Source organism: Sinohyriopsis cumingii, unplaced genomic scaffold (assembly GCF_028554795.1).
Source record: "Sinohyriopsis cumingii isolate HCF-2022 unplaced genomic scaffold, ASM2855479v2 utg000646l, whole genome shotgun sequence".
In the NCBI taxonomy this organism is placed as follows: Eukaryota; Metazoa; Mollusca; class Bivalvia; order Unionida; family Unionidae; genus Sinohyriopsis; species Sinohyriopsis cumingii.
This window is the reverse complement of record NW_028315921.1, coordinates 2,032,975-2,056,460: the sequence shown is the minus strand read 5'-3', so window position 1 is coordinate 2,056,460 and position 23,486 is coordinate 2,032,975. Positions and strand designations below refer to the sequence as shown.

General features: G+C 35.9%; 1 protein-coding gene and 1 long non-coding RNA gene across 2 annotated transcripts; one reads left to right on the top strand and one right to left on the bottom strand.

The window, feature by feature from the left end:
* The first annotated feature begins 274 nt into the window (after positions 1-274).
* LOC149773566 (uncharacterized) lies at positions 275-2,184 on the top strand. The gene is made up of 2 exons (XR_016417372.1): positions 275-434; positions 1,422-2,184. It is a non-coding gene; the product is annotated as an uncharacterized LOC149773566 (long non-coding RNA).
* Positions 2,185-18,421: 16,237 nt separating this feature from the next.
* LOC149773565 (caveolin-1-like) lies at positions 18,422-22,954 on the bottom strand. The gene is made up of 2 exons (XM_089946401.1): positions 22,731-22,954; positions 18,422-20,578 (listed from the first exon to the last, which is right to left on the bottom strand). Exons 1-2 carry the CDS (start codon positions 22,800-22,802, stop codon positions 20,246-20,248), a joined length of 405 nt encoding a protein of 134 aa, XP_089802527.1. The 5' UTR covers positions 22,803-22,954; the 3' UTR covers positions 18,422-20,245.
* Between the last annotated feature and the right edge of the window lie 532 nt (positions 22,955-23,486).

The window sequence follows — 23,486 nt, the reverse complement described above, 5'->3', positions numbered from 1 at the left end:
ATATATAATCTAGTCGATGTTAAAGTCATTTACAAAACAGAGACAAAGAAAAGGAAGAAGGAAATCTATACACCGAAGAAAGTGTTAAAATCGCTCAGGTTTACAAGGTACAAAGATACGAAAGGTGATCTTGCGAACAAGCCGAAAATTGTTGTATCGACATGTCAACAATTGATCACGGTTAAGGGCGTGACACAAAGACAATAGTGAGCATTTGCATGTAAATTTAAAGTAATTATCTTTGAAAGATTTCTTTGCATTCAAAGACAATTGTGCCTGTCTTTATAAATTAATTTGGCGTCGTTGTAGGCAGCATAGCGGAGTGCTTGCGAAAGAAAGTTTCACATTATAGAAGGACAGGAAAATATATTTTTTTCATGGCAGACGTTGATCTAGATAATAGAGATCCCCAGGAGTTAAACTCGCATGTTAAGGTAAATTATAGAATGTAAATTTTCTTAGAATTTATGTATTTAGCTATAAGTATTTTATTTTTAGATGTTACAAATATCTCAAATACCTAGAAAGGAGAATTTCAAGGACTTATTTGATTATTTATTTATATATGTTTTCATTTCTTGTCTAAATGTTTCCTCCTCATGTGTCCTTTCATAATTATACTAACCAGTGAATCTTTATTCAAGTTAAAGTTTAACCAATTGAAATTAACAAGTTAGGTTATGTAATTTTTCGCTATTATGACTTGTTTGTCAGGCTCTGTACCTGTGGATTGTATATTTTAACTAGACAGGTATTACACCATTTCATATATATATATATATATATATATATATATATATATATATATATATATATATATATATATATATATATATATATATATATATATATATATACGTAACTTCAATGTCATGCATAATGTGTCCGCTGGTTTTAACAGAACTTTTAACACATTATTGTTTATATCATGTCAAGGAAATTGAAGCTTTGACTTTCTCTTAGTGTGTCAATGGGAAAGGACCTTGATTCCCAATTTCTCACCATGATTTAGCCAATAATACGTTAAAAATGCCATTGAAATGAACAAAAGCAAAAACAAAAACAAAGCCTGATATATATATATATATATATATATATATATATATATATATATATATATATATATATATATGTCATATGTTTCAAATTCGCCTTCAAAAGTACCTTATCAAACAATTTTACTATGCCATAATTTATTATAAAACGTAAATAAGGCAGCATCTTGAAACTTGTATGGGTAAGTTTGAACTTACAGTTGTAATTTTTGTTCAGTTGCAATTTCCAAAAGCTGCTAAATTTTCTTGATCAAAATAAAATTAACTAGTCAACATGTTTTCAACTGAAATAATGTCTATTCCTGATGCAAAGGGGCACAAGCAAACTTTAGCTTATATATTCCATCAATGTTTTTCTCTCTCTAGGTAGCCTTTGAAGATGTCTTAGGAGAACCGGAATCAGCCCGAAGCATTGACTGCGTGTGGATAAACAGCTACAAATGTTTCACCTGTGGCAAGAATTGCATGTACAAGTTCTTGAGCACAGTCTGTGGCATATTCATAGCTTTATGCTGGGGATGTGAATTTGCCCGCGTGGCTTTCTTGCATGTCTGGTGCTGTACTCCATGCATCAAATGTTATGCCCTTAATTTGGGAATTCTGCAACGGTGTTGGGGAAGTTGCCTGAGTTGCTTCCTGGTTCCATTGTGTGAAGCATGCAGCGTATGTCTCAGCAAGGCCCCCTTCATGAATAAGTAAAATTATGTGACGATTAAATTATTCATCTGTTAACCATTTGTGAGTTCCAAATAATAAGTATTTGTGATTGTTAAATGGTACTGTGATGATTTCCAAAGTTTAGAAACATCCCAGTTACCTTACAATTCAGGTATATTATCATCTACCAGAAATATAATTTAGTAATTTCTTCCGTCAAGTGGTGTAATTAGTGTTATAAAGTAGAATGTGTAAATTGTCGCGTTTTACTTGAATTTAATTATTTTTCCAGAGAAGTGTGAAGATACTAGAGCTATCGATCAAATTAGAATTTTACTGGGTAAATTCTATTACCGGTATAACAGTTCCCTGTTTCGAAATTTAATCTCCAAAAGTCGTTATTAAATTTCTATTGAAAACATTATCAAAGGAGTTATTAGTTGACTGTATGTTGAATAAACACTTATGTTTTTATTGCTTGTTTTGATTTCAGTGTTATCGATAAACATTTTCTTTTAATTTGTGAGACATATTGATATTCTTCTCAACTGTGTTAATTTGCTTTCTTTCTCATGAATTTTTCCATTTCTTGTCTCACCGTAATATGTTAAATATTTGGAATCATAGTTTCATTTTAATATCGTAACTGCAGATTGATTGGTCGTAAAATGGTATGTCATACTTACTTGTCAATTTTGTTGTGACACAAATATTGCAGTATTCTTATTAATGTGGTTATTATTAGCTGCATCGGATAAAACATATTATATATTCTAACTGGTTTCAAGTTCGCCTCAGAGAGAAGAACATAAATATATTGAAAGAGTTAATGATGCGGAAAGTTATTAAGACGTATGAGTATTCGTGGTTTGTTTATCGTCCAAATTGGATGAAAGTAATTGTCGGATATGGTGTAGGAATATATTTCTGCCTGACGGCATATACATTGCCCAACGTCATATGAAACTCAATCTGCTGCAACCGGGAACAAAACACTTATGTATTTTGTATAAATATCATTATTTTCTTTTTACAATTTTCTTTTTCATCGCACAAAAGAATGTAAACAAAATTAGTTAAAATAATTTGATTTAAAATGAAGAGATTTCAGGACGAACCTTTTCTTCATCATATTTTTTCTTATCTAATACGTTACATTCATCCTTTGTTGGACGGTCTCACAACACAACCATCTGTTCCGTACCTGATCAAAACGAAAACTATATTTCTCTTTTACGCTAAGACATCACTTCTGGGGTATATTCAATTCGTGTTTGATAGACGTTGTGTTTCATTTGCGATTTTTAAATCATGTAATGATAAGTTCCTCCCACACTTCATGTTTTACGACTGTGAGAAGATAACGGGAGCATAGTCAGCAAGAAGGTAACATTGATAGGTTGCATGTCCATATTTACTTTTAATATTTTATGATTTATTCTGATTCAGTGTAAAGACCATTTCAGTCAGTCCATCCACAGATTCGTGCACCCGTTGTTTCTCGCACGCAGTCTTCCTCTCCAAGATTAATTACGTTGATGTCGATACATGTATGGAAGTTTTAATGAAGTACACAACACATCTAACAATTTGGTTTATTATAGAGGGTTGATCTAGAAATGTGGAAGAGGAGAAAAGAGGAGTGATTAGTATGCCCCTTCTCACCTCTCCCCACAGCTCTTTATTTTCAACCCTCCCCACGTAGCACAGCTCTTTATTTTAACCCATCCCCACGTAGCACAGTCCTTTATTTTAACCCTTCCCAACGTTGCACATTTCTTTGTTCTGACCGCTCCCCATGTAGCACATTTCTGTTATTCTAACCCCTCCTCACATAGTACAGTTCTTTATTCTATCTAAAGAAATGTTACACGCTTTTGTTTGTGTCATTATTGTGTTATCAGTCACACTTATGTACTACCAGGGCTATAGCTGAGATCTTGCAAATTTGAGTTATAACGATGTATTGTATTGAAATAAATAATACTAATGATACTTGTAAAGTGAGCGAGTAACATATTTCGTTAATAATTGTAAACGTTTCTGGTGGATCACTGCACAGTTTTGCACACTAATATATATTAACTACTCACCACTCCAAGATACACTAAACTCTTTTACACATCTCTATTAAGTAAAACTAAAAAAATCTAATTCCTATGAATACATTATATAAATGCAAGAATCTTATTAAGATATATATTCTTTGTTAATGATAGAAATGGTTTCCAGAAAGAGATTCGTTTCAGGACATCAGTAATTTTTTAACGCGTACCTATCATGGAAATATCAACTGATTGAATAGTATCACTGTGCACGTGAATACTATTAAGAAACAGAGGACTTCTTGTACATTGCTGTGTGGTGCATCAATTTGTTTTATATATATAGTATTCGCTTGAACCATTCAGTCATTTGGGTGATATTTTAATAGAGCTAAATGTTCCATTTTAAGCTAACTCTTGCATTATATTAGTTAAACCAGCGATTTACAAGAATGTGAAAATTTTGCGACATTTCATCTGGTTATATAAAGTTCCACGCCATAAGAGACCCCTGATAGTTGCTAGAGCGAGGACGGGATGCACGTTTACCAAATTCTCTCTCTCTCTCTCTCTCTCTCTCTCTCTCTCTCTCTCTCTCTCTATATATATATATATATATATATATATATATATATATATATATATATATATATATATATATATATATATATATATATACCAGTTCGCGTAAAAACCGGACTTAGGCATAACATTTCGATATTTACCTTTCGCATCATAGTGTCTTTTTGTTTACACACTAGCTTTCTATAGAATTCATTCCTCTTTCACAATGCAAGGTCGTGACGTTAAGGTACCTTTACTCAAACTATGATGAAAACTGGTTACATAAATGGAGCCATTTGTAATTTCTCTTTAAAACTTATTTTATGGCGTGAATCATGTTTATTTATTTAATACTGAAATATTTTAGTTAACTATATTCAATATTTATGATGCATCTTTTATTATCCTTGCGTTTATCTTTTAACTGCATAAAGTCGGGTAATGGAAACGATAATGAATTTGTGTCAAAGTCTTCTATGAAGCATGATTGTATTTTCAAATTAACACGGTCAAATGACTACATAGTGATGCCAAAGTTATATTTTATTTATATAACACAGTTTCAGAATAAGACGAAGCCCCTCGCTCCCGTGAGGGAATAGGTCATGTGATGTCCTGATAACAGAGCCTGACAAATCCTCTGACGGTCTTGGTGGTGTTATGTCCTAATAGCAGGTCATGACAAAAACCATCACATTTTTAAACGAATCCCTTTGCTGACTATTCAGTCCTCAACGCTGGTTCAGATCTGGATGCATATAGATCTTAAACGTTGGTCCTGGAATCTTCATTATATAGATTTAGATCTTCTCCTGATCCGAGGCTTTCTTCACATAGACGTCTCTTTAATAAACAGTACCATATGCCTAGCATGGGCTTGAAGAACTATGCAACATATTCCTTCCAGAATTTCCATGCCCGGTATTGTCTTCTTAGGCAATGCAATGGAGTGCTGGTTGTTTTTCTTCATTTAGCATTTCTCTCCTGTTCGGGATGCAGTCATAAATGGCATTTTGGTTCTGACTGGAAATACAATTTTTCTCGTCAACCGCTCCTGATAAAATCACCCATTATAATTAAACTGACATCGGTCTATTTTTTTGCAGTCAATGGCGTAATCGTCAATGTTAGATTCTACGTCCTCGAGGTTCATATTATCCACATTAAGAAATCGTCTTGCTCTCTTTTTTCTTGGTCTATCGTATTATATGGAACAATATCGTCGTATGATAGCGAGGAAGAATGGGACGTGGGTGCCGGAAATCTAGCCAAATGTTCCGCACATATAATATTCTTAGTCCTTTGAAAAAAGTAAACGCAATTCTCACTTAATCTACTAAAGGTTTGAACGAATAATTATTATTACACTTTAAAAGAAAGCAAATGAAATAACTAAATACCATTTATCACGCAGTTGATAATTCCATCATATTATTTGAATTTGTTGATATAAATAACCAGATAATATAATTGACTGCTTCTCATCAAATAAAACCGATAAACTGGATGACTTAATATAATTTGCATGAATGTTCCTGCTAAAAATACATGCTGTAACGAAATCACAAAAGATTACACGCAAGGCTGGTGATAAATGTTGCCTGTAGTACCAAGTTACGTCAGTTTGCTATATTAAAATATATTTTGAAATTATGTCATTCCGCTCCTTCTTATTTTTCCAATCAAGCTTTCTAATTGTTTTCACAATTTAATGGACTACTACACATTTTCATTGTAGAAAAAAATGTGACTATAAAAACCGAAGATAAACATGGTAAGTTTATCATGTACTATTCTATTAAAATTGCAGTTTTCCTAAACTTAAAATTTAGTTTAGGTATCAAAGTAAAATGGTGAAGATACAGTGGCAGTGGGTTTTTAACCAGATTTGCTTGGACAGTAATGTAAAAACTATTGAAAATACGCTAAGTTATACAACTTGCGCCACAGAACCTATACTGTTACAAGGTAATAGGTATTGTTCCAAGTAACCCTTATAACCACTGCTACCCAATTTACACTATTTTGTGTGTGTGTGTGTGTGTGTGTGTGTGTGTGTGTGTGTGTGTCATTCGGATTATTAGAGGTGCTTTAAATTTTGTTTAGTCACTTAGCTACGATGCCCGCAGTGTGACACTTTAGAGTGATGTCTACCATAATAAATAAACCATCGTAACAGGAGGAGAGCAAATTCGATATGTCAGATTACAGTTATACAATTTTTTGAGAAAAAATATATTTGAATTGCGTTTGAATAGACTTGTTTAATATGGTGTAGGATATGTATTCTATTGTGTAGTGAATCGGTATTAGTGTTTAGAGTTGTGCAGTTATGCTACACTAGTGTGTAGAGTTGTGTAGTGACACTTCATTAGTGTGTAGATTTATATGGTGAGTTTATTAGTATGTAGGGTTGTGTAGTGATTCTACATTAGTGTGTAAATGTGTGTAGTGACACTACATTAGTGTGTGGAGTTGTGTAGTGAATCTACATTAGTGCGTAGAATTATGTACTGAAACAACATTAGTGTATAGAATCGTGTAGTGATTCACCAGGAACGGTTTAAAATATTATCAGAATATGATACCTGCTCATATGCCAATAATATTCATTCTTTCAATACTTCCGGTGTTTATAATTCCTAACTAAGAGATTTCAGCATTAGCCCATGGACTGCATTACTTTGATTAATCACTGAAAATTGAAAGAACAAGCACAAACGTACGGGTCAAGGTCCAAAGGGTGTTCGACCCCCCAAGATCTCTAGCGCCAGGCGAAACCTCCCTGTCCGCATCCCCTTTAGTATGCTACTGTATGTGTGGAGGTGTGAGGATGGGTATACCAATAACCCCTCCCTTTTTTAATCTACTTCAAAATAACAATAAATCAAAATGTTGGGATTGTTGTGTACTTACAACAAAACTTCCAAGCGTACACTGAAGTCTCCATAATTGATCTTTCAAAGGAAATTGCACTTGAGAAACAATGGCGCATGTATAAGGGGATAAATGCATTCAAAGTGTCACACAGCGAAGAAAAGCAGGCTGAATGTTTGAAGATAGCAAGTGAAAATATATGTGCAGCATAGCAGTAACTTTACTTACTTGATGGGTACACCCTTGTTAACTTTGCACATTCAAAGAGCATGCACACTGGCGAAGAACTTACCATTACAGTAGCAAGTTTTAATTGGTTCTACATGATTTAAACATCACATTGGAAACACAATCAATCAAAAGAGGTCTATCAATCGTAACCTGAATGTTCATAAGGAGTAACCATTCCACGTAGAAAGAACAATGATTTTCTTTTTGACCCAGTAAATACCAGATATTTGTGTATTAGGCATGCCGGAATTGGCTGTATGGCAGAACAACACGAGTTTGAATCTAGTGCAATGAGGGATCGTAGCCAGTTATCTTTCCCACATGTGGAGACACAGAAAAGCCTAGTCCCAATCTTTGTTTATCCTCTGATTTTATGTTTTGCCAGAACAATCTATTGTTGATCAATCGAGCAGTAAATATTTGTCAAAACTATAATAATACATGCATCAGTGAAAACTAATATTACCTTATTTCGTTTTTCGGTGTTTCAAAATATATGCTGTATTAAAACTACAATTACTGATATTGTCATATGTCTTCTTTTTCAGTTTAATTAAAATAGTGTATCACTACTTTTGGACTTTTTATGTTGAAACCTTTAGTGCCAACCTATTATATATAAAATCTTAATGCTATTAACTTCAATTTCATATCCTCCAATTAGTGTGACTTTAATAAAACCGCCTGATTAGTGTGACTTAATGAAAATGTCTTACACAATACTTACAAATGGCATGATGCAATTTGCAGTTAAGTACATGGAAGAAAGTAAATACCAAAAGTACAGCTTGGTGTTTCATTAATTTTATTCACTCATTATAAGATAAATAATTTATACAAAACAACTGTGACAACAGTTTCGTATTTAAACTTGAAAGGAAAATAAAATAATTGTCTTTATTTTGTCAACAAAAGTGAAATATATGATTGTATAAACGTAGATAGACTTGTTATGACTTTATAATAATTACCTCTATGAAAAGGGTCGAGACTCGTATCAATAGATGATTAAAATTGAACATGTGTGTGTGTTTGTGTATGTGTGTGTCGTAATCAGAAACTATTCCCTTTTAAAATACTACACCATTGCGACGAAATTCAATGTAAGGTACTAAATCTTATTGTAAACTGTCATGACAAAACTGAATTTAAAATCTCTCCTTTTGTCCCTTCTAGTAATAGTTCATGTATATGTCTAAATAAAATACAAATAGCTAATTTCACTTGAAGCAAATCTGACATACATCACTGCACACACACACACACACACACACACGCGAGCGGGCGCACACACACACACACACACACACACACACACACACGCGAGCGGGCGCACACACACACACACACACACACACACACCTCTAAATCTTCCTCTCTCCTCTCTCTCTCACAAATCTATGGATGAGTATCACATTTTAAAAAATACTTGTCTATGAACGTCACGACAGATTTGAAAAACTTACTGTTTATACCTCGAACCTGAAAATAAAAAAAACAGTTACAATTACACATAATGCATATATGATATTACCATAATAATATATCAAATATATGTTTAACGTAAAAAGATATTCAAAGAGAATCTAGTTTATTTCCAAACTAAACAGCTGCAACAGTTTCTATGGAAGTCGAGAATTTTTCTAAATTATTACTCCAAATTGCTATCTAAAGAGTTATTCAGAATAAATTGCTGAATCGTCCATGTATGTGATTTAAAGATACGAATCCCTTGAAAAATAATTTCAGAAAAGAATCACAGAGTTAATTATGTGAAAATGAGCATTATATTTGTATGCATATACGAGAAAATTTACCTTTTGTGACTATAATATCACCGATTATGTCTAATATTTACTTGTCTATCAATTAACTCATTTTTTCATCCAGATAACTTAGCTCCCCATATTTTGTAATCCTCTTCCGTGGACGATAATGCCCATAATTTATACGATTGAGACATTATGTAAAGGAAGATGAATATGCTATCTTTTAATTGCTTGTTTGTTACGCAGGAAGTGTACCGGAAATAATATTGGTCCACTTTGTTCCATGCTGCCGCCTATTGGTTTAAAGAGAAGATAACTGACTACGATCCAACATTAAGATGCCATAGATTGTGGTGGTAACAAAAACATTTGTAATTGCTCGTTTGTTACGCATGAAGTATACCGGAAATACTATTGGACCACTTTGTTCCATGCTGCCACCTATTGGCTTAAAGAGAAGATAACTGACAACGATCCATCATTAAGATGACATAGATTGTGGTGGTAACAATAATACTTTTAAAATCGGTCGTTGTCATTGATGTCTTTGGAATTGAGCGACAATTGGAGGTCTCTGCCTAACAAGTCAAACAAAGTGGGATAAAAAGTGATGGAACCTCGTTATGGCATCCGAAAATCGCATCAGCAGGCGACGAGCTATTTTGTGGTACTCGATCTTGACACTTCGTTTGGTCTTGTTCCAGGACTTTGCCAAATTGATCATCGAAAATGGTGGCAATCGTTTCCATCAAATGTTGAGCACTAAACTAATTATCTGCCAAAATTTTCATATTATAGATGCTTAAGGCAGCGTTAGCTACTCATGGCTTTTTGGATTCATGAAAATCAGGATCGTTGACATCCAACTATTGTTGCACTTGTTCGTTCAGGACTTCGACCTTGAAAGTCATTTGTTTTCCACTGACACGTCAGACTTGCGTGGGATGAATGATTTCGACCAAAGCCACTTCCCAATGGGGTTCCTGATCCAAATGGATTACTTGAGCTAATTTGGTAGCGAAACAGTACACACTATTGTTGGGAAACACATCCATGGAACTGTTACTGGGTAAAGTTAAGTAAAATTGGTTATTCATAATTCCAGAGTTCTGCTTTCCGAGGTGTCATTGGAGGCCACACGAGTGTCCAAAATTGGGTTGTTGAGTTGACTGTTGAGAGGGTGACTGGCGTTGATTGCAAGGCTCTTGTTGTTACCGGAATATTTCAGGGAAGGTTTGGGTAGAAGGTAGCCGATGAAACTGCTCAGTAAAATTGTCCACAATTGTTTGTCTCCTTGTTGCAAACTCAAATTGGCAATGGCAGCACCGATGACACAATACACCACAAAGATTTGGCAGAAAAGACGATCTGTGTTTTAGGCACACGTTCTCCACACCACATCCACAAGGGTTGCTTTTGTAGATTTGCAGAGAAGAATTCGGAGAAGGAGTGGTCTATGTTGCTACGGATGTATTGCACGGCTTGATGGTCTTCTCTTTTTATAGTCGATGACTTTATGCATCGATCCAAGAATCAAAATGGGAGGATATCCATTCCAACGCATTTGACTTGTTTGACACGGCGTTGACCCACTTTACGGGTTCTTCGATCGAAAATTCTTTCGATGTCGTACACCTTGTCTTCTTTTTTTTTCGGTCACTCGTTGTAACTCGGGCAAGTAGAAAGTTCATTTTAACACTTCCTCTTCATGTCTTCCAATTTATAGACGGGAGGACGACGGCCACGTACTCGTCCAGTGACACGACACAATTCGGTGGTTCAGTTGGGTAAGTAACGTTTGTCAAAACCTTTGGTCATTACTTCACCTTTCTTCGCAGTGGAGGACGTACCAAACAGCCGTCAAAGACGGTCACTTCTTTGTCGAGAGTCACTTCTTCGGGAGTGCATTTGATGCTCCGATGGTAAGATTGATTGTAAGCTTTAACTATGCGTGGTAAGACGTCGATGTACTTGAGAGTGTGTTGATGCGTAAAATATTTCCACATGCATTCTTTAAAGGTGCGTTGAAAACGTTCCACGATGCTGGCTTTGGTTTCGGGCTTCTCGGTGGTGAAAAAGTGAATATCTCGTTTCTTCAATTCTTTTTATAAGGATTGGTTCAAATATTCGGTACCTTTGTCGGTTTGCCATCGGAGAGGGTGATGACCACATTGTTTCTACAGTAGTGTAAAGGATTGCACTAATTCAGAGCTGGATTTAGAAGTCAAAGGTACCACCCAGGTGAATTTGGAAAAGACGTCGATGACACAAAACAAATATTTGTAGCCACGATTGTAGGTGGCCAAATTAGAGACATCTGTTAAATCGGCTTGCTTTGATGATCGATACCCTGTACTCGGGTGCGACTTCTGGAAATTTTTCGTCGAATGGTTTGTGTCACATTTACGTGGCTTGTTCTTGTAACCATCTTTACACTTAAGGTCCACGGACACTTTTCTGTCTTGTTTGGGCAGCACGATACAAATTTTGAACCTCTCCCTAACCCGTAGGATGGGCTGGATCGTCGTAAATGCTGGTTAACAAATTCTCCATCAGGACTCTCTCTTCAATAAGTCACCCACTGTTCACTAATGCTACTCTGGCGTGGGTGAGGTGGTTTGGAAACGGCGTGCCACAGGAGTAGAATTCGAAGGTAGTGGTGGTGGCAATAAATGACTTATTTTCTTGCTTTCTTTTTCACTTCTGGCTTTCCTTCTTTCTTTTTCACTTCTGTCGAAGGAACAGTGGACATCATCTTTTTAACCCAAGCTTTGAATTCTTCTTGTTGTGGTGTGGGTGAAGGGGTCAACAAGGACGCTGCAATGTTGCTAGGGATGGGAGACACTTACGGCATTTGAAAGACTTCTTTCCGTCGTTTTCCTCTGTCATCAGCGTGGCTGCGTCTGTTTTGGTCACGGTGGGTGGTGGCGGTGGCAGCGATTGACTTTTCGTCAAGGTCCATTTCCACTTGTCCAAGTTAACAGGTACCCCGATGAGCGTGTAAGCACGGAACCGGGGTGGCGCTATAAGTCTGCTCTTTATCACAATAAGCGCCTTAACAGTAGATACAGACTACAGCGAGTGGCATGCCTGTTTATATTCCCGCCCATGGATGTCACGTGGGGAATCAATGCTCCAGGATCAGACAAATTAATCAGCATACATTGTGTGCATAAATGAGCTGGGGATGTTGCTCTTTTTCCTTCCCCTGCGATTAATTAATTAGCCCGTTGTGTGGGCATAAACACGTCGCGTATGCCCGAATGGCCGAAAGCGACGCTAATACAAGATAAGATAGGATCATTCGATTCACCTTTTCTAGTCACAACATATGGAATAACGTGGAGTCGTCTACCTTCATATCGTCGATGCTGTTCAACCCGGACTACCTCGTGTGTGTCAGATCATCATTTGCTATTACCAAGATCACAGATACGGCCATTTTGAAACAAAGGACCTATGTGTAGAGGCAAGGCTGTCTGATGCGAGTCTTAATCTACGGTCCGGATGTCAGACAAAGTTTGAGGAAGAGAAGACATGGGCGGTGTTTTGTATGTTAAATCGAAGGTGTTGACAGAAGCCCCAAAAGCTCCATTCTGATTCACTTATATGTCTCGAAAAGATGTCTATTCTATATTGCCAAAATTGATACTGTATAGTTGTTTGTTTACTTGTATATGTCTATGTTGTGTTTGTCTCTATACAACCATTGTGCCATAACAGACCTACCCTGTTCCATTCTCATGTCCAACTTTCCCTTGTCCCTATACCGCCTATATGTTAAATTCCCATATACTATTCCCATATTAAATGCTCATTGTCCCTAAATAGGCCCACCATGTTTAATTCCCAGTGTCCCTATAGGGCCATTACTATGATTTCATGGTAAGGCCATTGTCCCTATTTCGTCCCTAATAATTACTTCCAAGCTTACCTTGATGCAACGATGCACACTCATGCGATGTTTCTTCGACTGAATACGATTTGTCGCGTGTGCAAATAGACGACGTTGCTGAAAACACTCCATGTATATATATATATATATATATATATATATATATATATATATATATATATATATATATATATATATATACCGGACTCATTTTGCCTTCTGACAGTTTTGATGGCGAGACTGCTACGGATGGAGCTGGAAGTTGCTACGAACACTGAGTACATTTTAGGTCTCAGTCGAATGTATTCCTCCATGGGTTTGTCCCATACTTCCCCGTGACTATCTTGCTAGTGTTAATGAGCAGAGGTTGGTCTACCGGATATCCGCTGGTATCAAACTCATTCATAAGTGACGTCTTGCCATGTCCAAGTGGTGAAAGTTATCAGCAACGAGTCAGTATTCGTTTACTGTATATCTAATGTCAACATACTGATCAAGTTGTAGCAGAACTCATACATAAGTAATGTATACTGATTCTGTCAACTATAGCTTGGCGGTGATGCTATTAGTCCTCGAAAATAAGGTTTGCAGTCAATCGGTTCAGCCTCTATTGACCTTTGCATGTAACAAAAAATCAACGAGGAAGACATAATAATTTATGAACATGAGAAAAAGTCTTTCTCAAACTCGCTAGTTATGACAGAATGGACAGATCCGTATTCTTTTATATATACGATTGTACCGAAGAGCGCTCATGAAATCTCAGCACCCAGCGGATATGTGACATACGTTTCCCAAACCAACTGCAAATACTACATAATTATGTTTCTTCTGCATTCTCGTAACTTACTTCTGGAATAGTCCATCTTTCCGCACTTCTATGTTGACAGCCACTAGCGGGGTTGTGAGGCAGCTTCCGAGGACAAAATATAATCATTGTGGGTGTCACGCTGCTGGTCTGGTACACCAGGTCAACATCAAACAAGTATCCGACTTCACTTATGCTGTTGTACTCGTGTACGTGTACATATATGCTTACCTCCGTTGATCAATCCACTGAAACTACCACATGCATCAGTGGCATAAATATCCTTCAAATTAAGTTGTTTGTTTAAAGATACATGATGCAATTGTTCTTGAGGCATAATCGTATCCATCCATGAGCTGATGTTTACTCAGACTTCTCGTATTCGTATGGATAAATTCCGCACGGGTAAGGAAGGCAAACTTTTTCGGCTCGGCGAGTGATTGTAAAAAGATCGTTTCCGTTCTCTGCAAGGGTGCTCACGAGCTTTGTTAATTAGAGCGAAATCCAGGAACTGCAGCGAGTCACATTTCACATTACATATAAATTTAATTGAGCAATCGCAAAATGTTGTCATCGCATGTGAAAATCTACTTAGTGTGTTTTATACTGAAGATGTCCATCATCTTCACATTGACCTATTTATGGTTTTCTGACAATGCTGAAGGGACTGTGAGTATGAGTTTAATATTAGGATCATTATTAATGGAAGTAAACATATTTATCTTGGTCTGAGTCAAAGACACTGTGTTTACAATATTCTTTATTATATTAGTAACATACCTTCTAACTATAACTAGGATTTATCTTGTAAACACTTGGAACCTTCTAGAACAAAATTATCCATTAGGTATTATTTTTTTGTTTTAGAAAATTGTGACTAGGTCAGGTAGAGAGGTATAAAATATTGTTTATTTGAAGGAATATTTATTTGTGCCATAAGATCTAAGCGGATTAAGTTGCATTGTTGATGTGTCCAGCATTTCATTTGGGGTGGAATCTATTTATTCAAAGTTAATCTTCTCTGGAAGTACAAAGTGCTTAATAATTACCTTCTTGGAAATAGAGACTTGTAATTATAGTGAATGTAGACTAGTACGAAATTGAGGTCATTCTGAAAGGGTAGCAAATAATATGGCCTACAACAATCTGCATGGAGAGTTTAGAAAATTGGCTCGCAAACATGTGTCAGACATTGTGGACCCCTTGCTGAATCTAAAAGATTGCCGTTTAGCCAAAAGAATCTTGGGATGGACACAACGACTACGGGGTAAATAATTAATGGACATGGTATCAGCCACACGGACCAAAGTCTGACTTTCAAAGGAAGTGATCAACGAATATATGATGCCAGAAAGGCTCGAGGACATGGCAGACGATGGTTAAGCTTGTACATCCAAAGATGAAGGGTACTACATTTAAATTCATTAGGACTCTTTCTCTAAATATATGAACTTCGATTTTGCGGTCCGTAAAGTTACTCGCAAACCAAACACTTTGCAGGACATTTATGGGAGGTGTGATTGGGTCTAAAATGTTTCGCCAGATTTGTCGTGTAACGCGCTGTCAAGGGCCAATATATTTAAAGCTTTTAATCACTTGTTCTGTCCAACCAATCGCAATGCTTCCGCACCGGCTGTGCGCGGAGGGATTCTCTCTGCTAGGGACTTTGGCGTCAATTGAGCAAATTTCCTTCTGGGGTGCGGACGTGTTTTCATTTTTGGTAGAACTTTGCTTTTGTGGCTTTAACTCTAACCATTTCAAGTCACATAATTTCAGAATTTGGGCCACCACTGAGGCGGCCAGACAAGGTTTCAGTGACAACCAAATAAGGGAATTAGGCCAATGGAGATCAGATGTATTTAAGAAATACATAAGGTTAGGCAAAAGGGTCTCAGCGTTGTAACACTAAGATCGCCATTCAGCCGTGTTTGCTACTTTATCTTTCAGGTCTCGTGGGTTGCACTGACCTAGACCCCTAGGCATCGCCCCTGCTTTGCTGAGATAACATCCACTCGACCCGGACTAATCTATGTCTACCTGCCTTTTCGACAGCCTTGAGCGTACCCTAACAGCTCCGGAAGACCAACAGCGCATTCTGGAAATACACGCATCTGTTTTAAAGTTTCTTCCCAATCCTCCATACATGCTGGATATATCCTAATTACCGGGGAGTATGAGGGTGCTCTACTGCCCCGGCACGTCATAATTCATCAGTTTAATTGTGATCAACATTGATTTTTTTGTTTTCTTTGATGCTGGACATTTTTGTTCTTTGCCCCACCCATCTTGTTGTGGCTGCCAGAAATGCAGCAAGCTCTATTTGCTGTATTTCTGTTTATGGCGGTTGCAGCCTCAAAACAATTCTGTATTATACGTTATGTCTCATTGTTCAATTTCTTAGTACGTTTACTCTATAGACTTTGTCCAAATAGTTAGGTTATGCTGTAAATACATAGCAAAGTTTTGGTTTACTAATATCATTTATGTTCAATACAAAGCCACGAAAGTGGCCAGCATCAAACACAACACTTGTCTTTGTTTTAATCATGTACCCATATACTTTGACTTTGTAATATTTGCACGACTGACCTAGGGAATTCTGTTTTTCCACTCTCTTATCTTCCTCTCGACTCTATCAATGTCGGAAAGAGTAGGCTGCATATCTAATTTTACAATCTCATCAAACAAGTTAATACTATAGAACCCTGTGTTTTCATTCACTTTCCTTCTGACAATAACTTGCACCCCTCTTCTCTTCCACATGTGCAAGAACACGTCACATAAAACGATTTACGCTCGCGTAAGGACATTTATGGGAGGTGTGATTGGGTCTACAATTTCCCGCCAGATTTGTCGTGTAACGCGCTGTTAAGGGCCAATATATTTAAAGCTTTTTATCACTAGTTCTGTCCAGCCAATCGAAATGCTTCCGCACCGGCTGTGCGCGGAGGGATTTTCTCTGCTAGGGACTTTGGCGTCAGTTGAGCCAATTTCCTTCAGCGGTGCGGACGTGTTTTCTTTATTGGTAGAACTTTTTCCCACCTCCACCCCATCATACCTCCCTGTATATAATTGTTATATGCAATCGTGTTGTTAATGATACTTTTGTTTATTGTTGTTTATTCCGCAAATAATCTCTTGCAAGGTTATATGGCTTCTACAGTATCGTTTTGTTTATAATGTCACTCGTCTCAGTGTTTCACTTGTTAGCATCGTTACTTGATATATTTTGTTCGAAGTTATATTGATGTAAATACATAGTTAGGGTTGAGTCTGCTCAGTATATAACAACCATGTTTATGGCGGTTGCAGCCTCAAAAAAATTCTGTATTATACGCTATGTCTCATTGTTTAATTTCTTCGCACGTTTACTCTATAGACTTTGTTCAAATAGGTTATGCTGTACATACATAGCATATTTTTGGTTCATTAATATCATGCATGTTCAATACAAAGTCACGAAAGTGGCCAGCATTAAACACAACGTTTGTCTTTGTTTTAATTATGTACCCATATGCTTTGACTTTGTAATATTTTCACGACTGACCTAGGGAATTCTGTCTTTTCACTCTCTTATCTTCCTCTCGACTCTGTCAATGTCGGAAAGAGAAGGCTGGTGTATGCACGTCTAATTTTACAATATCATCAAACAAGTTAATACTATAGAACCCTGTGTTTTCATTCACTTTCATTCTGACAATAACTTGCACCCCTCTTCTACATGTGCAAGAACACGTCACACACACACACACACACACACACACACACACACACACACACACACATATATATATATATATATATATATATATATATATATATATATATATATATATATATATATATATATGTGTGTGTGTGTGTGTGTGTGTGTGTATATATATATATGTGTGTGTGTGTGTGTGTGTGCGTGTGCGTGTGTTGGTAAAAGTAGGAAGGTATAGGTAACTGTAGATATGTAGTTATTTACATTAAAACAATATAAACATTTTTAATTATATTGGTCATATTTCTGTGTAGTAAAGGTGTGCTTTCTAGGTGTTATTGTACTTATGTATTGTTTCCTTTAGTTTTATTTATTTCTCATTATTGTGCAATAACAACCTTTTGCATGGAAGACAAACAACAAGTAAGGTAGCATAATTGCAACTGGAGGCATGATTGACAGGCGACGTTTAGTGATAAGCGTACTGTGAGTGTACAAGCTAGCATACACGTGAGCGCGAAGCATACAGATCTTGCTGCTCTGAGTCGGCATCATGACGTGTTATTTCCACGGAATAATATAAAAAGCATATATTAAATATTAATCATATTCTCAGCAGTGTCCATCGTTAACATCTCTTAAGCTCTAACGTCTCGTTCGTTAATAGATCTCTTTTAGTTCCAATTTACACTTTGATCAAGTTTTAAGACACGACTATATGCAAGTTTTTTGAAGCATCAATGTGCTTAAATTGTCCTTTTGCCTAAAACGTGTTATTTTTAAATACGAGTAAGAAATATAACTGAAATATACAAAGATGTAAAACTTATAATTCAAAGATGACAAATGTTAAATATTGTACGAGAATATACGTACAAAAATGATATACAATCAACAATATTCGTGATGTTCCATTCATTCCCTAAGTTGTTTAGCCAAACTGTCAGGCTGAAAATGATGCATATTTAGGGCACGGTGGTGTAAATAGTTACAACCCCGCACTAATAGATAGGGTTATGTGAGTCCATACCATGCCTGAGTAGGCCCTCCATGTTGCTGAGGAGGAGAAAGTACAATAAAACGATATGGATCGGAATTATTGATAACTGTTGTTAGAAATATATACATTACACTCCCTAAAAAGCTTAATACAAATATAGAACAATGCAGCTGCATATGGACTTGATCATGATCTTGAATTGCAGGTGTAATATATATATTTTAGGGGGTAACCATTTAGACATAGATATTTAGAGAAGATTCTTGTTACAGTCACATCATTATTAAAAACTATGTATTCAACACGGGCATTTGATAGTCAGTCAAGAAATTTCAACGTGTTCTTGTACATACCACGCATTTAGTTCACTGGAATTCGTGCAATCATGGTAAAATAAGCTTTTATTGAACTCAGCCTAGAAGACTATACCATCATATCAATAATTTTCCGTTTGTGAGGCATGTATATATTGTCCGTCCTATACATTTGATCAGAGAACAGTTTGATTTAAAATTTACTTATGTTTCTCAGATAGCTGTAAAACTAATGAAAATGGATTTTAGGAACCGACGTCTTATGTACGTAATTTCTGATCAATTTTGAGTCCTCAAATATAAATTTTTCTGAATGTTTTTTTTTTAATTGAGACCGTGCATTTTTGTATTAACCAGGGCACTGATCTTTCAAAGCTTCAGGCATGTCAATATTGGTTGATTAACTTGGTCAATTTCTGTTTGAATCTAATATTAATATATTTAATTGTTGACGTCACATAATTTCTCTCTCTCATGATACAAAGCCAAAGCAATAACTTTTTTCTTCTTCGAAATAACATAAATTTAATGTCAAACAAACCCAAAAGCATAACAGTTTTGTCCAGAAAACATTTGTTTTCTCAATATTTCAATACACTGTGTAGAAAATAATTATCGACAGTTTAAAATTAAACCCAAATGCAGAAATGCACGTGTTTAATTTTGGAAGATCGGTTTGCGACGTCATTTCTCCCAATACGTACACACTATCTGGGACCAATATATTGCTCTTTTTTCCGCGAAGAAAACATATACATCATAACTAAATTAAGCAAACGTTCTCGACAAGATAGATACGAATAAAATTGAAGTACAAAACAAAAACTATTCTGTATACATGTTGTGGAGGAGACTTCTGTAAAATGGTCAAATACAGAACACATTCTCATAAACACATTCTGAAATTATTTGAAAGAGTCACAAACTACTTTTTCGATTTTGCTTTGCTTTTCTGTCTTACTTAATTGCAGCCCATCCCTTTCATAAGGGCATCTATTATACCGTTAGGATATTGTCTAATATGAAAAATGTCTCAGTAATAGGTGATTATTGTGCATTATGTCTTGCTAATTGGTGACTGTCGCACAACATATCTTGCTAATTGATGAGTATTGTGCTTTACCCCATATCACATTGTTTCAATAAATATTAGCGGCTAATGTTAAAAATAAAATCTATGTATCCATAGGTACAAATGTCATGGACAATGCGCATGAATAACTGTCTTTCTAAGTAATATTATTTTAATATATAAATGAAGAGTTTTGTATTCCTTAAGCATATGAATAGTACATTTTATCTCCGTCACATCGACTGACTAACGTTATCGTTTGGTGATCTGTATTTTGCTGAAGCACATGCCACATGCCTCGCAGACTGGTGTCAGGCACACGTTAATGATGGTACCGCAAAACTTCTGCAGGAATCCAGCCGTAATGGAACAGTCTCTCAGCAATGGCGTCAGACACCAGACATGGGTGAAGGTCGTCATGGCAAAGTCACATCCCCAGCACAGGGCGATACACATTCCGCAGAGGCTGGTAAGGAACTTGTAGCAGCAGTTTTTTCCGCAGTTGAAGCAGTTGTAGCTGTTTGTCCACAGACAATCAAAACTTCTGGCACCATCAGGCTCCCCCAAGCTGTCATCAAAGTTGACCTGGGACGAAAAACATGTTTTATAATGTTATGAGTAAACACAAGAGAAAATATCATATAAATCTTCCGACTTAGCATGTATTATAACATGCTATACAGATACACACATACATTTTATATATATATATATATATATATATATATATAAGAAAATAAAAGCATCCGTACTCTTCTATTCTTTTGCTCAAAAAGACAATCAGCCATCATATTGTCTATCTATGTTCAATGAATTGAATGAACACATACACAGATGTTACGATTTAAGTGGCTTGGCTACTAAACATTTGTTAAAGTACCTTATTTACTATTTGTATCAATATGTTATCAAGGCACCGTTGCTGCCAAGACTGATATGTTACGTATGAAGATTCTATCACACTTGTATGACACATCACACGGACCATTATTAGTAAAAGTGTTTGGTCAGAACGCATTCGTTTATGTAATAGTGGTGCTGTTAGACACTGCTAGATTAGTTTCTATATCAAGCTATTAAATAATTGTGCCTTAGAAGTTAGGCATAATACTACCATGATGGATTAATTCTAGCGCGTTTCTTGTTTAAGTACAAGAGTCTGTGAAAGTAAAATATGTATATTCAAGGTACTATAAGGTGTTTTGCAGAAGCTATATTGCTTTGAATGACCACTTGCAATCTCTCACAAAGGTGCAAAGGGCATCATGTACAATACAATTAACTTGGTGCTACTTCGTTGTTAATTAGTCAGCTATAATCGTATATATCAAGAATCATGAGAACCTTCTTTTTACCAAGGGGCTTTGTTTTCTCCATTGTTGCGGAAACGCTTGTACAAAAGACTGATATTGTCATATGATAAAACTTCTGGTTTGTATACAACATAAAGAAATGGAAATAAAAAGAGAAATCTGAGTGTATAATGGATGGTGAAAAAGGTTTAAAGTATCTTCAAAACAATCGTAAGAGCTTAGTAGGTAGAGACGGCATTACGTCCAGATCAGGTATGAAGTATCGTGTGGTGCGTGTTTGGTTGGGGATATTTGTTTTTTCAATGATTTTAGCCATGGGTGTTATGAAGGAAGTTCGCTATATGTTACATTAATGTTATATCAGTCCCTAAACCGTTTAAGACATTTTTCCCGTAAATGAATGTAATAATACAATATCGCTCTGGCAATCCATCAATATCTATACTATTGTATTGTTTCCGTTGACATCTCGGTGGTCCGTGGCTACGGCGAGTTTAGCCCTCTGTCAGATGCCTTCCATAATTTAAATTTTACGTGGCAAAAGATGGCTATTTATAGCTACACAACAAATAAAAAAGAACAAACACAAAACTAAATAAAAACAAATTAACAAATTCCAATTGTAAAATTATAATTGACAATTGACACATTAAAATTGAGTATTCTACACCAATATTCCACATGTGCAAATTAATGTTCATAGTCTTATCATTCCTATGCTTTCATGTTTGAAAAATATATCATGCATTTTCACATGTTAAAAGAGAACATTTCTTGCGACGCTCGACTGTGTCTGCCTCCTGTAGTTTTTCTCTACCTTCAGCAGAAAAACGAGTGCTTTACGAACTAGAACAAACAAATGAAAACTGCATTACCTTTTGGACATGGGGATTAGTTTTTTGATGAAGAAATTTGCATCTCTATGAAGTTGATTGTCCCTACTAAATTGACAACAATGATAAATTCGCTGTGATGCATTGACTAATCGGACTGGAATGTAAAATGTCAATATTACCGTTTTCTGCAACAGACAAGGTCATCTTAATCGTATCGCTCTCATAAGTCAATTTTATTTATATTATTAGCCTATGAATATGATTGAAAGTAGAGTGAAAATGGTGAAATAAAGGGAGTGAGATGAAGGTGGTGTGCTGAAGAGTGAGATTAATTTTCTAAGCTTCGATTCAGATACATGTTTGGTATATAATAAAAAGAAAATCTTTTTTTTTCTTGCGTAAATAGCATATAGTGTTTATTTACTGGTAGCAAAATATCATTTCGTTTCTTTGTACTATACGATTACATATATACCGACTGAACTAAATTTCACTCATTTACTGCATAATTGTACTCCTCAGTCAAATACGAATTTTTAAAAATAAGTTTGTCATAAATGCTTTTGACATAAGCTGATTTGTACTTACCTTAATGTGTGTATTAAGCTCGTTTGGATCTCGCTCTATCAAGAAATTAGGATCGTTCTCTGGGGCCGACATGATTGAAAATGTACGTCAATCGTCAGTAATCGAATGATTGTGCTGTTATATACTGAAACACGAACTGATCTTCAACCTCTAGACTTGAGGTACCAAAATCTGAAAGTGAAATGTCTTAAATGGATCAGTGTTTAAACAAGCCCTGCAAGAGACCATTCGCAATAAGGACTTAGTAGGAGTGTAAACACGTAAAACGTGATTTCAATTAATGCATTTCAAGTGGACATCGATAAAAGAAAAACGTAAAACAAATAAACCCACTTGTAGCTTTAATCTATAAGATATACCAGGACAAACGTTTTATCAAAGCCTATCACACCTGTACGTGCTTATCAAAGTGAATGCATATTTAATGTGCAAATTTCATTTGTTTGATCTGGAATACCCCAAAACAACGAAGCCAAACAGAGTTTGGGGTCAGTATTTATCAATATAAAAATACCAACATCAGATAAATAAAAGACATCGTGAAGTAGCTGTAGAGAGCAAATAGTTAAAATGGGGAGAAAGCTGACTCTACTTTCCGTATATATTAGGAAGAATATGAGCTCTGCTGTATCTAGACTTACTTTGACCAGGTAAAATATTTATTCTATATCTAGATAATTTGCTATTTCATAAAGAAGTCATTGACGGGTACTGATACTTAATGGTGATCGCCTATGAAATGTTGGAGTATTGAAC